Source organism: Cydia amplana, chromosome 22 (genome assembly GCF_948474715.1).
Source record: "Cydia amplana chromosome 22, ilCydAmpl1.1, whole genome shotgun sequence".
Lineage (NCBI taxonomy): Eukaryota > Metazoa > Arthropoda > Insecta > Lepidoptera > Tortricidae > Cydia > Cydia amplana.
Window position 1 is genome coordinate 738,211 of NC_086090.1, and position 16,400 is coordinate 754,610.

Sequence of the window (16,400 nt, forward strand, 5' to 3'; positions counted from 1 at the left end):
TCTGCAAGATAACTTTACAATTTCTATTCGAATTTTAAACAATTAACGCTACAAATTTGAATTTCGAATTTTAAACAAGCTCACTGACCAGCAATTTCGGAACTAAATTTTTTCAATAGAAAGGAGGATGGGTCAATTATACATAGTGCTGCAGACATTTTGGACTAGTCATTAAGTTTTCACTTCTGTCGGCACTCCCGGAGTGCAACCCGTTGTTTTTTATCACCTGTCATGCTTATGCGTCACTTTCGCACTTACATATTTGTTAGAACGAGACAGCCGTGGTAACAAATGATAGGCCATCTTAATTAGCCCTACGATGATATAGGTAGACATTATATTAAAATGTTACTTGAATGTTCATATCAAATTTCATGTCATTTCAGTGAGATCGTAACTTCGATTCTGTGTCCGCGTCATCGTTTTGCTAAAGTTCATTCAGAATACGAGACGATACATTTATAGGTACTTTCACGAGCCACCTAAATGTGTATTACTCGTTCGTGGACATCAAAGGATTACATAAAAGTATTCATTATAATACCGTGTTAAATAAACCCGTCATATAAATTATGACATTAATTACCATCAGGTGTGGTATACCGAGGACCTCTAATTATCTTTAATACATCGTAAAAATGGAATGTAACTAGACATTTTAATAACAACAATGTTTTATGCTTTTGAACTGGTTTCGATACGAACTTGATGATGATCTCATCGCTCGCTCACGCTGATAGGTGCATGCGAAATTAAGTTAGTCGTGCGTGAGATGCGCGCCAATCACCACAACGACCGTCAAGGTCGTATCTAAACCTGCCCTAAACCGTTACAAATTGTCGTTAAAGCGTCACGCGCGAGTAATTCCTACTATTCCTAGCAATATACTGGGTTGGTCAGCCGACCGACATGAAGGCCTTTGTGAGGGCTCTGTCGTGTCGGCACGGCTAACGCTGCGAAGACGCTTACTTACTACGTAAGAACGTAGTAAGTAAGTAAGTTAGTTCATATTTATGTTATTTAAGTTGATTTACGCTCTTTTTTATAAAAATAAATCAAACAAGTAGGTGAAGTAGGTAGTAAAACTAGGCCACCCCGTATCTACGTAAAATAACTGCGTAAATGAATTTGGCCGCTATAATTCTGGTAAGTGGGGCAGATGCAAGATATAGCCCCGTCTATCTTCGCTTCAATTTACCTGTTTCCACATATTCTACGATCTAGTAATGATGTTTAGTTTCATTTCATTCATACACAGCATGGTATAATAATATACACAGTATACACATATATCGGGTGGGAACAGAAGGAAGGACTTTTATGCAAACGGGAAATTGCTTAGGCTACGTACTTTAATTTTCACTTATTAATCACGTTAATATTTCTAACCGTTTTTGAGATACAGTTTGTTAAACATTAGTGCAAAAATCTGTATGTTTCAACCCTAGCAAGAAGATTCTATGAATGGCATGACATTTTGTGTCAATTTAAAATCTAAATAACTTTGTAGGGTTGTCACTGATATAAAAATATTTCATTTAAAAAAGCAAATAATTTACACAAACACATATAATTTCTAAATTCATTACTTCGAATAACCCTTGATATCATTCCGAATGGTCGCACCTTTGATATTAGTCAGGCAATCTACATTGTAGATCTGTGCTTGTGACATACAGGCCAATCAAACGTACACTGATATTGGAATGCTATTTGAATCATGTTATGTATAGTTGGTCAAACCAATTGGTCAGTAAATAAGAACAAAAATAAATATACTCATCATCTTTTGAGTGCTAGTACGAGTACTAGTGTAAAACAAAGATAGTAAGATTCTCTCTGTCGATGTTTGAAATGAGACAGTCCTTTGACAAACTTAGTTATCGTTATCGTGCATCTCGCCGACGCCAATATATGTATGGACTAGTATGAGAGAAATTACTGATATTTGAATGATTTCAGTTATATGTCATTCTGATATCAGTGTATGTTCGAATTGGCCTGTCACCATGAAATATGAACACTGGACGGCATGGACCTAAATATCCAGGATTCTAGTGCGTCAGCCAGAAATAACAACTTCATTAAGATCTGGATAATTTATCGGGTTTACTTTGTATCGTCGGTTCATCATTTTAATGGTGTTTAATGTGAATTGTAGGTTTATGTTGAAATGTTTGTTTGTACAGGGTGATTCACGAGACGAGCAGAGCCGACCCAATGATATTATAACTATAGATACCTATGGCATAACATAACAAGCCAAAAACAAGCAACAACGGTTGCACTCCGGGAGTGCCGATAGAAGTGAAAACTCACCTCGCTCTGTTACCGACGCCCGGTAACACGATACATACGTTTAGCGGAGGTATTCTATTTATTTATTATATATTATTATCATTCTCAAATAAGATCACACTTTTTCATTGACATGTTTAATGTTTATTTACATACTGCCATGACAACGTCAAATTATTTGAACATAGGTAAAGAGTCTTGAAAAGGAGTCTGCAACATAAATGTCAAATAACATTGAGTTTTTCTTTATTGATTTAAATGCCATTTAAATTATGAGTGGCCACCTTACGGGGCTTACGGTCACGTGATCGCCTTACGCCCCTTACGGTCACGTGATCGCCTTACGCTGTCTCGAGTTTATCATTTTTTCCCCACCTCAAAAAGTGCCCGACGCCGCTAAAGAAGTTTTCACTTCAAAAAGTTTCTAACGACATGGCAGCACACACTCACAATATGTTTATTGTTTACATACGCAAAAAATAAAAGAATAAGTAATTAAGTAAAAAAGAGACGGCATTATGGTGCATACTTCGCTTTTGTGGAAATTTATTAGCCGGTGTACAGTCGCTATCGGAGTGCTTAATCTTCATAAATATCTGAACACCACGCCTCTATTGTCAAGGCGTAAGAGTGCGTTTTCATATATTTTTGAGCACCTCGGCCACTCCGATATATCTGTACACCTCTCGCTTGGTTACCTGGTTATATTTAACTTTAAAATTTCTCTGTAGAGTCTGTGCGTAGTACGTATTTAAAAAAATTGTATGACTTATAAAAAGTTACATAACAATTTAAATTGAGAGAACCTAATTTGCTATTTTTATCATTATGAAAAATATTTAAATTCATTAATAAACATTAAAATTGTTTCACAATTTAATTAACCTTATTTTTTCGGCGGCCCTTGCATACAGTTTGACCAATCGGAATATTTTATGTAATCGCCCCCTTAACAGCTATCTTTTGCCTACTCAAGAGCTATTTCGACCATCTCCATGTGTCGGATGATGGAGCTCTAGGGCAGCGCTTCCAATTCCTTCGGTTCCACATAGCCTGCTCCAAACTTCATTCTTTCTTTGAGGGCGTGATATTCACACATTAGGTGTACTACTGTCTCTTCCTCTTCACCACACATTCGACAATCGGTGTTGTCAGAGTGCCATATCTTACTCCTCTTCTCAAATACTCCTCTTTGACCCCATAGTGACCTACAAATGCCCCTGTTATACACCGTGTTTTTTTTTATTTCCGTTAATTTCAAGGGTGCATTCCTGAGCTTAAATCAAGAAACTTTCTCAAAGACACCGATATTCTAATTAACTCCATTTCGGAGATAATCAATAATTTATTTTTTTCCTATAAGGCCTCTACAAGCGTGTACACTTGCCTTAGGGCCGGTTTACATATTGATTAGTACTTAGTATGAGTTCATACATTTGCTACTAAACTTAAGTACAATCTCGGTCGATCGATGTTCGAAATGACATTGATATGTCATAGATTTCAATTGTATGGTTGAGTTAAATGTAAATCCCGTGTTACAACAACGCTATATGCTGTATTTAATTAGTTTTTATAAACTTAATTTTTTTTTGTAAAAAAAGAAAAAAAAATGTTTTTTTTTTTAAATTAACTATGCCGTTTAGTTCTCTTAAACGTACTTAACCATACCCCGAAGTTAACGGAATTCAATAAAAACACGGTGTATAGGTAATTTAGCGCCACTTTCACCACCTCACACACAATCCGGGGTTAACCAGTTAAACCGTTAACCCAGTGTCAAATTGTAGTGGTAACCAGGGTAACTCCAGGTTTAACTGGTTAACCTCGGGTTAGTGAATGGTGCAAGTGGCCCTTAGAGTTGTCTTTTGCTAAGTTTCCAAGCTTTTTGTAACTGTAACCTCAGTAACCTTCTATTTCTACATTCTCATTTAACACTTCTCAAAATACGTTATAAAAACATGTAACGAATACGTCTGAAGCATTTTATGACTATTTACTGCATATATCATGTCGCGCGTGTTTTCTAAAGCGCCTGTGCTATTTAAAGCTCATGAGCAGATTTTATTGCGGTTTACACTACCGGCATTCGCGGTTTTAATTGGCCATATTTTTTAATGTTATGAAATTATGAATGTTTGTGGTTGGGAAAGTGATCATCAAAATTAGAAATTTAAATCGTAGAATATGCATAAAATAGAACAAATTCAACGGGGTATTTTTTTTTAATCAAGTAAGTCTATATTCTATATAGCACATAAATTGCAGTTTTTAAAACTGGTGTCTGTTCGGAAAGAGAAGAGTCGTGGAATGTATTGGCCCCCATACATTCCACGACTCTTCTCTTTCCGAACAGACACCAGTTTTAAAAACTATGACACACACTATGGGGTCAAAGAGGAGTATTTGAGAAGAGGAGTAAGATATGGCACTCTGACAACACCGATTGTCGAATGTGTGGTGAAGAGGAAGAGACAGTAGTACACCTAATGTGTGAATATCACGCCCTCAAAGAAAGAATGAAGTTTGGAGCAGGCTATGTGGAACCGAAGGAATTGGAAGGCAAAAGATAGCTGTTAAGGGGGCGATTACATAAAATATTCCGATTGGTCAAACTGTATGCAAGGGCCGCCGAAAAAATAAGGTTAATTAAATTGTGAAACAATTTTAATGTTTATTAATGAATTTAAATATTTTTCATAACGATAAAAATAGCAAATTAGGTTTTTGAAAGAACTAGATTTTGAAGTCCTTTACAAATTGTTTTGAAAAAAATTGCTATTTTAATATACCTATAAAAAACTCAATTTTTAACCGACCGCTGACGCTGATGACCGCAAAATCAATATTTTTTTATATTCGATTTTTTTATTGACGTATTCTCTCAATTTAAATTGTTATGTAACTTTTTATAAGTCATACAATTTTTTTAAATACGTACAAAACCTAATTTAATAAAGTCTACAGTAGAAATAAATCACATCATTCCATTCCGCTCTACGAAGCGTAGCCCTCTACGGCGTAGCAACTAACTTACCGGAACGACTTATACTATACAAACTCAAAACCTAATCTGTGTAGTGTATATGTAAAAAATAAAAATTCGTACTGCCGCCATTTTATCACCAACCGTTAAAAAATACCGCACAGTCACTGTCACTGGCCACTTTGAAAATTTGAATTTCGAACAGTCCAGTACCGTGCGCCGATGCGCGCTGCGACCGACTGTGAACTACGCACTGGGGTTTTATAAAAATATATTTACATACTATGAATATATTAATTGTATTTGGCTTGAACGTTCGACAGTTCCCCCTGTCAGTTATGAGCGAAGTTTCCCTAATGTGCAATATGTATTAATGCCTGATAAACATGTTTTGCGATGGCAGTAACCTCGGTGACCTTTTCTCCTGATATGTTGACCACAGTTGCTATTTTAAACGTGTTGTTTATTTAGTTTTGAATTTGATTCAATTGTAATATTTAAAACTTTCGCGTATTGAACACATATTAACTCACATTTATAGACGGGTCTAACGCGAAATTTATTAAATTACCTTTATTTACCGACGTTTCGACACAGGTTTCACTGGTCATGGTCATTCAATTGGTATTTTGATTGATACACTTTCAGCTGCCTGGTGCATTAAGCGTTCAATATCTAAAACTAAAATTCATACCTAATACATAATATCGTAGTTTGGGTAAGCCACAGCGACCTTCTTTCTACCTCACCATTGGAAAACTCCTTAAAAAATAATACAATTGGAACTCAGTCCTTTAAAAAACAGTACTGATTGTATAGTAACAAAATATATTATGGACCACGGTCTGCAATGAATGACTGGCTAGTGGTTATGCCATCTGGGCCCAACCCTGTGGCGTTCGTGGCTGTCGTATATAAAATCTGTTTCAGTTTAACAGTAGGTATAACTGTATTTTTCCTCATTCTCAACTTGGAATGAGGTTAAGCTTAAAAACTGGCAATTTCTCACTGCAGAGAGAACTTTTAAGAACACATTGTGAGACGGTTTAGAGATCCATCAGTTAAAAAATGTATAAACATTTTTTAACGCTAGGGTGTATAATTCTCAAATTTCCCATGAAAAACTACGAAAGCCGCAAAAAAGTTCCGAAAATGAATTAATTAATAAAACTAATGCAAGCCATCTTGATGAGTCAGTGCGCCGGCGCGCGTTTCACCGCTGCGTCAGCGCAAGACATTTACGACTTGTATCGACAACATTTCATAATTTTTATACGGCGTCTGGAATTACGGGGGACATGTTTGAGTTAACGACAATTTTGTTTAAACTGAGTGTAGGGACTAATTAATTTGGCGGTGAGGGGAAGAGATGTGTGTTATTTATTAAGTATTTGTAATAAATTATATCTAAAAAACACCATGTTTTTGTGCCATTTACAGAGTCCTTCTCATCGTAACTCTCTCGGTTGCATTCTAATGGAACCCGAGTACATGCTATTGGTAACTTAATCCCATTCAATATTTAAATATTTTTATAGCAAACAAATAATTTCAAGATATGGATTTATGTTGGCCTAACGTAGAAATACGATATAAGTAGGTAAACTATAAAAATAAATAGTTATTTTATTTTTGTTAGTTTAAATTTTTATAGAACGACAATTTCTTAATATAGTACCTTTATCTTATCTTATTGTTTTCGGGGGCCCTTGCGGATACACTTCGACCCATAGGGATCTTTTGTGCAATTACCCCCTAGAGAAGGTCCGTCAACTACTCAAGAGCTTTTCCCACCGTATCCATGTGTCGGATGATGGAGCTCATGGGTAGCGTTTTAAAGTCCTTTGGTTCCAGATATCCTGCTCCAAAGTCCTTCATTCTTTGTTTGGCTGGTGGGCATGACATTCACACATTAAGTGTTTCACTGTCTCTTCCTCTTCGCCACACATACGACAATCGGTGTTGTCAGAGTGTCCCATCTTGGCCAGAATTCCTTTGACCCCGTAATGGCCAGTAAACACCCCCGTTATGATATGACATTATAGTACCTACTTTTATACTTATATTATATTTGCATTGAACGGGTAATCTAAAGGTAAAATAAACTTTCGTAACCGTTCCTCTATTTCAGTATAATCACTGTTATTAAATTAAAAAAAAACTGTAAATCAAGCTATCTAATAATTATCAGGCGCGCCTACGTGACGCACAAACATACGCGACATACCGGGCGCCAGAAATACGCAACGTATTTTATGAGGTTTTTTATCGGCCCGTCAATTTATTTACACGTATTAAGGGTTATTTATCGGGGAGACGTGACGTGTGACGATGAATTTATGAAGACGAGTGCTAGTGTTAATCTATAATTAATTTTAAAAAACTAACCGTCTGTGGGCTTGAAATGCGAAACGGTTCAAAAAGTTTCGGAAAAAACGGCGTCTATTCTATCGATATTACGAAAGTTAAGGACTTGAGTATTACATTATTCTAACGGCCCAATTCGAACTTTAAGATACGTCAGTTAATAGATCTAGAAAATATGTATATGAATTAGATATGTCAGTGTCAAAAGTGACGTTTTCGTTTGAAGAAATGTCACATTTGACACTGACATATCTAATCCATCTCTTTTCTAGATCTATTAACTGACGTATCTTTAAGTTCGAATTGGGCCGTAAGACTTTAAATCAGACTAATTCAAAGAAGTAAAGGGTTATAACATGCCGAAAATGAAGTACGAAGATTGGGCTTAAAAAATCGTTTGTTTTATGATGTCTACAGCTACTACAGCAAATTAACATAACCTTTTAAAGTCATACTTTGTTACCGGTCCCATATTGGGATACCTCCTCCAATTGAGGGAGGATTTAAATCTCGAGGCAGAGGTGTAGGGTTGGAGCCGGTGTAGCTTTATTTGACGTTCATAAGCGCATTGTAATATTTGTAATATGCCTTCTTGAATAAACTATCTTTTATCTTATCTTATATTATCTTATCTACTAAAAAAGTTTTTGACCGAAACGCCTGTTACGCTGATACTTTACAAGACCTTTGACTTAAAGAAAAGCAGAGGTACCTAGGAACTCCATAAATTGAGCCAATATGAATATGAATATTAATATGAATAATTGAGCAGAGCAGTTTTTCTGCGAGTATTTCTGAATGATTATAAAGTTCACAAATAAAACCGATACTTTTACTGCCAAGGCCTTCCACTAATCAAAAAATCCTAAACATTCAAACAATTTGAGCATATATCGCTCTCTTCGCATGCGCATGCGCGAGAGGGCTTGGGCTATAGCCCCCACGCTAGCCCAATGCGGATTGGGGACTTCATATACACCTTTGAATTTCTTCGGAGATGTATGCAGTTTTCCTTCACCGAAAAGCTAGTGGTAAATATCAAATGATATTTCGTACATAAGTTCCGAAAAACTCATTGGTACGAGCCAGGATTTGAACCCGCGACCTCCGGATTGAAAGTCGGACGTCATATCCACTCGGCCACCACCGCTTTTTAATACGAATGCGCTGTAAAATACGAGTATAAATTAATATAAAAGCGTATTGTTTATCCTATGCAACCACGGAGTGAATCACAATATATTTTCACAAAGAAGTAAAATGAGTGGGTGGAGTTAAAATTAGACTGCGTCGCTAAAAACTTGTTTTTATCCGAATTTTTGTTCCATGATTTGTTTACATTAATCGTCATCATTTTCTTTGACCTTTCTTTCGATCTTTACTTGACCTACCCTACAGAAAAACAGTGTTGTTGGTTACGGAGACCGGAATATATTAACGACCAGATGGTATATGGATGGTATCGTTAACATATTCGATTGATTTTATCGTTTACGATGTGTTTTGATCTCTATAGTCTGGTAAACCACTGAAAGCCGTAACAAATACATAATAAAATACATTTGCTTTGAACATGTCTCTAATATCTACGATTCTACGAGTATATAGTTAATTTTAACTTTGATCTTTGATAACATTCGTAAAATGAATTGAATGCCTAGAATGAGAACTGTTTAGCTGTTTAGCCCAAGGAGAAGCTCCCTGTTGCCAATGTGGATGAGGAGGATTTCACATTGGTATCAAGAAAGAAGAAGGCGCGCACGGCGCCTCGTAAGACTCAGTGTGGTACCGCCGAACCAACTAATTCTGGCTTGCGGATTGCTACACCGAGTAAGGCGCTGTACGTATCGCGCTTGCATTACTCCGCTACGGCTGCTGAAATGGTGGAGTATGTACACCAGAAGACCGGTTACACGCTGAGGGTGTTCCAGCTTCGATCGCGCCACTACGTGCACTTCAACTCTTTTGTTGTGCGCGTGCCGCGACCGCTACAGGGGACCATCGAGTGCGCCGACTTCTGGCCGAAGGGTGTCGTGTTTCGGAGGTTCCGGGGCAAACTGCCGAATCCGACACAGCAGCAGCCGATGCAACGGAGCCACGCCGTTTTATCGACTAATAGGGTATATAATAATTCAGCCTATTCATGACCCACTGCTGGGCACAGGCCTCTCATGCGCGAGAGGGTTTGGGCTATAGTCCCCACGCTGGCCCAATGCGGGTTAGGGATCTCACATAGACTAGGAGGCCGAGTGGATCGAACGTCCGACTTTCAATCCGGAGGTCGCGGGTTCAAATTCTGACTCGAACCAATGAGTTTTTCGGAACTTATGTACGGAATATGATTTGATTTCATTAGTTTTTTTGGTGAAGGAAAACGTGAGGTCTAAAATAAAGCTTACAAAAATCTAGACATCACCACAATCCAAAGGAAATGACCGATGATTGTGTCTGAGTGTTACATAAAGTGTATTTTTTACACTTGTAATGAGAAAAGGAAGTTGCCAGCAAATGGTGCATGCCGTTGGCTTACGCTCAATGGCATCTCGGTTTTTTTGTGTAATAAAATGGCTAAAAACTGGACACTGCAATGAAAGACGTGTGAGATTAATTTATGGACGTTAATTAAAATTTTGAAGATTTTTTTCTGACGCTGACAAGGCGCTGCTAAGTTAATCAGCTGATGATCAATCGTTTGTTCCTCTATATGGCATAACGACAGATTTGAACAAACGACGATGATCAACAGATTAAGTTAGCAGCCGTTTATGAATAACCCCATAAGTCTGCATGTAAGGGTTTAATGTAAATGCCACTCATAAAGGGTATTTCATTTTTCCGAATTTTCGATTTTCATCTGACTTTGCTCTAATTCTGGTTCTTCCTGATTAAAAAATATTTAGAGATCAACAAAGTTTTCTCAAATAACCAACGACTCTACATCGGAGGGTAGAAAATGGTTTAAGCGGCTACCGTCAAAGCGGTGAGTAGTGTGATACTGAACCTTCTAGTCCTTCTACATATGTATAAATCAATTTTAAAATTAGTAGTTAACATGGATTTTGGTTACTCGATAAATGTTCTAATTAAGATTTTCCAGTTTTCCCCCTGTTTCCTAAGGAAAGGTGGTTTTATCGTGTTTTAGACGCAAAATTCAGTTTTTTCATTAGATTTTAGTATCGGTTCATTATAATCAGTTCATTATATTTTGTTATTAAAAAAAATAGTTAATTTTCACGCAATGTATGGTTCGGTTTGTTATGGTTCTCCCTCCACATTTTCAATTTGTGCAACCTTTAAACGTTAATCGATTATTATGAAAATTGAAATACATAGATAGTTTTTAGAGCGGGGAGACTCGATTGGTGAGCAAAGTCAGGAAAAATATCACAACTTTTTTTCTCCATACAAAAGTGAATCACCCTACCACCCATGAATAGAGTTATAGCCAAAGCTTCCGTATTTTCGCGCGGCGCGCCATATCTTTTGCCCCTTTCTAATTTGCTGGCTTTACGCCTCTTAAATCTCGACTATCATAGGCTTGCTGACAGGATAAAACAAACGATGTGGCGAATATCAGAACACATTTTAATAACCGTCACATCGCCAACTGTCCTCAAATTGGGCGACATCAGCCAAATAGCCAGATCTATCAAGTTTGCGACCAACATTTATATTTAAAAGCCCAGCACCTGCTGGCATAAAATATATGCGTCATACTCCAGGAATGAACTTTAGAACTAAATCGATATAACCGCCTTCGAATTTCGTGAAATATCAGCCTTTTAGCGATGTAAAGATAGAATGTATAATTGTATATGATGCGGACGGCTCAGAGCAAAAATGACTTATATTTTTGAGCATCATAGACTGTTATGACTCTTTTGATTATATGGTTTAAGAAATGAGGTTACTTTTTGGACACTGCTCTCGATTTTTATGATTTTAGGGCGGAATTTATGGAGGATTTAGTTTGTGATTTTATCTCACAGGTGTCTTATATTTTAATATATTTTTAATTTTTTTGGATGCGCGAGACGAAATGGGTAACAGATATTATGTCGCAGCTATTCGGGTAACCAATTCGAAACACCCTCACCTGTAATAAACCCAGTGTACACCTATTACTACTACGATGAGCTTCTAAAAAATAGTACATTACGATACAAGTGCGAAAAAAAGGAAATTCGCAACGAGTGGCGAAAAGTTATGTAAAACAGGACGGTAGGGAGTGTTTTAAATGGGCACGAGCTGCGAATTACCTATTCGCACATTGGGATGTATCGTTCTTACATCGTTTTACAGCAGGTACATGGCCCTTTAAATTTTCGACTAAATTCGACATAGTTAACGTAATGTGCTAATTATCGCACTAGTGCGGTAAAGTAGCACCAAGTGTACCTACTGTAAATATTCTAGCTTTACTAAAATAGAAATATATAATAGAGCTTTTAGGATTCCTGCCTTACTCGTAATAAGGAAACATTCTTTATCATACACCATTACTTCGACCAATGTGGATAATAGTAAAATTTAATACTAGATAAGTAACATCACGTAAAAATGGCCGTTCCATTGTTTTTTATCTCTATTTTACTGGCTGTGCTGTGAATATTTAATTTATAGATAATATTAAAGCAATTTAATTACTAACAAATATTTCAATCAGTCGGCAACATGTAAGGTGGTGAATTAACTGAGCCTTACCAGAAGGGCTACCGCGAAAACCGTTTTACGCAAATTGCGGGGATCTTTCTCTTTTACTCCAATGTAGGCGTAATTAGAGGGACAGAGAAAAATGCCCGCAATTTGCGAACTTCGATTTTCGCGGTTATAACCCAGGTGTGTCTCACTCCGTGATTTCGTCGCTTTGCTACAGGTAACTAAAAGTACATCCGTTCGGCCCCAATTTTGGAAAAAGCCATAAGCCGCGCGTGGCGCTGTCGCCACCTAGCGGCCATATCTGTGCTGATCGTAACAGGCGCGTTTTGTTAGAGAGCGAGTCTTCTGTACTTAGTACTATTATTTATTCTGTGGCATTACTTTATTCGTAAAAAATACCTAAGCTCAGTTTGAAGCAAACTAAAAGTTTTGAATTACCCCGTCATAGAATATAGAATTACCCCCTAAAAATAAATAAAGTAATTGAAAATTTCATTTCCATTATTTCATGCGTCTTTTATATCTCATCCGAATATCTATTTCACATGTTACAACTCCATCTAGCAGCGTGTAGCTAAAGCTTTGGCAAGGTAGCCGCAACTCAAACCTCTAGCGCGACAGCGCGTGCTAGTTCGGGCACTGGCTGACAGATGGCGCTATTTCGAAAATCATAGAAAAAGCTCACACCACGAATTTAAAATCACAAATTGTAGCCTTTGGAAATATTGTTGATATCATAATTTAGAGGTTTAATTAATTTAAAGAAGAACTAGGCCGAATAGTTTTATTTACTTAATATAGTTTTTTTTTCTAAAGGCTACTTTAAAACAAAACAAGTGATGTGCGTACAAACTGACGAGCACAATAAAATCAGACATTAAACAGGGTAAAACAGACAGTATTAAAGTGTCAAGAAAAGTCTTGTTAGATATCTTGACACTACAAGTAACAGGCATGGTAATCAACCCAAAAATAAAATTTATTAAAGAAATAGGTAACTTATTATCGTAATTCCATTCCACCATAGCTGATACAATACACGAAACTTGACAAATAGACATTCGTACAAACTGTGTGTTTCACGGGGCACGTGGACAAATGTACAAAGACATGGACATATTGGACATATTGGGTCACACAAACATACCCATTATGAACCTCCTGAGGTCTGGCTGGCGAAAACTTGGTTGAAAAAAGTCTGTAACATGTGTAACTAGTAAAAAGAGGTAGGAGTAGTAAAACACTTCACACAACACACCTTACTTAATTCAGTAAACTGACGTGTATAACGCATAGCTGCATCCCTGTCGTGTCGTCAGTTACTGAAATAAGTAGGTGAGGTGTGATGTGTTTTAGCCTGTGAGACACTAACTTTATGCCTAATGCTTTATTGTTTGGAATTAAGACCGCAATTACTTATTGGAGCAGTTTCAAGTTTCAACCACTTGTACGTTTACATTACCATACCTCCAGGGCCGGATCTAGGGTAGAGCGAGTGGAGCGGCGCTATAGGCGCCGGATGGCAAGGGGGGCGCCAAAATGGCAAATGAGAAAAAAAATGAGTAAACAGACGCGAGTGTGGCGAGGGGGAGGAGGGGGGTGGAAAATACGCTTGAAAACTTCAACGAAGAGCGCCAAAACCCGATTCGCTCTACCCTGATCAAGGGCTCGGGCCGGCATAGCATACCTTCAAGAAGCTGGCTGGTGGGCAGTCGGAGGGAGACCTTCAGAGAGGAAGCGTAAGCGGAGTCGATGTACCAACGCGGGTCACGCTGCTCACCCAGCCTACCGTCGCTCCCTCTGTAATGGAAAATAACACATTTAAATAATACATATATACGACGGACCCGTCTGTGAAATTACAATTTTCAAAATAAAGAGCAGTAAAAAATTCTGCCTTATTATATAAGTAAACCTCAGAGATGTAGGTGCATGTGCTCATTTACAAAAGAGGAACGCAAAAAAAGGTTAATTTACAGGATTACAGTACCTAAAGTAATTTCAAAATTCAGCAGTTTTTGAGTTTATCGCAAACATACAGACACGCGCTGCGGGGGACTTTGTTTTATAAGGTGTAACAAGGTGTAGGAAACTTTTTTTTTGTTTTCCTCTATATTTGTCCACGAGTGTAGTACCTAGGTGAGACATTTTTGGTTTACTTTACATTTTAGATTGGATTCATAATGTTTGTATTAAACATCCAATAAGATCTAGTTTTCCCTCTGAGCTGAAAGGACAGATGGCTTAAGTCGCTATCATAAAAACTAGTGCTTACGCCAATTCTTAGAATTCTTTGCCGAGCGGTATATGACGATGAATAGCCTCCTTAAAGGCTCCAAAGTTACTCGTATAAGTACAATTCAAAGTTTTTGATAGTGAATTTTCGAAATGATGGTGACTTTTTTAAGAATTTTGGATCGAAATTTCAAGTTTAAAATGGTTAAGCACGAATATGCAATCGGGTGTTTTTTTTATTATTTTCATTTTAAAATTTACTAAAATATTGCAAACTCTATTAATTTCAAACCTATTTCTGTCTAAGGAATCTCAAGAATGAAGGAAATATAACACAAAGTTTAGAAAGTTCATAAAAAACATCGGTAAACGTAAACCTTGGGAAGGTGTTGATTGGAGCGACGAGCACGATAATAATAACATAGAAATGCGCGCGTCTGGGAGTCGAACCTTGACCTTGTCTATCGTACCAAGTACACGTGTACTACATACACGTTTTTAGTGTTTTGTACCTGAAGGGTCCCATCCTATTATATAAGTAACTAATATGTATAAGCCTTCCTCCGTCCATTTGTCCGCCCAACCTTTCAAAGCCGAGTTGAGGCAACTTATACTGATATACTCGTATTTATTGGTAAAGATTTATTTTTTTATATTTATTAATAAATCAATTTTCTAGCTTAGATGACGCAGGCGCGGATCCAGCCCTCAAAAAAGGTTGTGGTCACAGGAACCCAAAAATCTTCAAGTACGAGTCAGAGTATTAGGTGTCGTACTCGCCGTCTGGGTACAGACCCATAGTGCTGCTGGACGAGGTGGGTAAACTGCTTGAGAAAATCTTAGCTGACCGCCTCGTCCGACACCTGGAAGAAGTGGGCCCAAACCTCTCTGACAAGCAATTCGGCTTTCGTGCGGGCCGATCGACAGTCGACGCAATAGATCACCTGAAAGCGCTCTCAAGAGAGGCGGAAATGTAATGCTGGCAGTCTCCTTAGATGTCAAGAACGCTTTTAACAGTCTCCCATTCGAAACGCTTAAGGAGGCACTTCGTTTCTTTAGAGTACCTACCTATCTGCAGCGACTGCTGAACAACTATCTGGAAGATCGTTACGTAGCGTGGGAGGACGGAAATGGTGAGCTTCTTCGGCGACCGGTTGAATTGGGTGTCCCTCAGGGTTCTGTCCTGGGGCCCACGTTATGGAATGTAGGGTTCGACTGGCTATTACGGGGTCCAGTCCTGCCAGGAATGAATGTGTTGGCCTATGCAGATGACACTCTTATTACGTGCCGGGGTTTCTTATATGAAGATGCAGCGAGGAAAATGACCATTGGGACCTCACTTGTGGTTGAACGAATCCACCAGCTGGGCCTCGACGTATCCCTTCCAAAGACGGAAGTTCTGCTCTTCCATGGTCCGAGGAGAGGACCCCCTCGTAATGCCAATATTAGAGTGAATGGGGAGATAGTGGCGGTTAAGGCCCAAATGAAATACCTTGGCCTCCTTTTAGATGGCCGTTGGCAATTTAAGACGCACTTCGCCAGTCTTGCCCCTAGGCGGATGTCTACAGCTGCAGCCCTCGGCCGGCTGCTTCCTAACGTGGGTGAGCCAAATTCTATATGTAGACTCCTTTACTCTCGTGTCCTGCGGAGTATGGCCCTATATGGCGCTCCCATATGGGTTGATGCCCTTTCTGCCGAGAATAGGGCTCTGCTCCGCAGACCACAGAGGGCAATATCTTTGAGAGCTGTACGTGGGTATCGTACGGTATCGTTTACAGCGGCAACGATCCTGGCTGCGGACCCTCCCTGGGACCTTCAGGCTCACATTCTTGCGGAGGTTCACCGCTACAGAGCT

General features: G+C 38.3%; 1 protein-coding gene across 8 annotated transcripts in view; it reads right to left on the minus strand.

Annotated features, from left to right (window-relative positions):
* Positions 1-16,400, minus strand: part of LOC134658371 (filamin-A) — a 69,781-nt gene that overhangs the window by 31,774 nt on the left and 21,607 nt on the right. For 2 of the 8 annotated variants that reach the window (XM_063514018.1, XM_063514016.1), the window contains exons 2-3: positions 13,998-14,110; positions 13,458-13,508 (exon numbers count right to left, since the gene is read on the minus strand). In XM_063514018.1, the coding sequence (XP_063370088.1) occupies positions 13,458-13,461 (4 nt within the window). In that variant the 5' untranslated portion in view covers positions 13,462-13,508; positions 13,998-14,110. Of the gene's footprint in view, positions 1-5,407; positions 5,560-13,457; positions 13,524-13,997; positions 14,111-16,400 lie in introns of those variants that run through there. The other 6 variants (XM_063514020.1, XM_063514017.1, XM_063514015.1 and 3 more) reach the window with 5 other exon arrangements.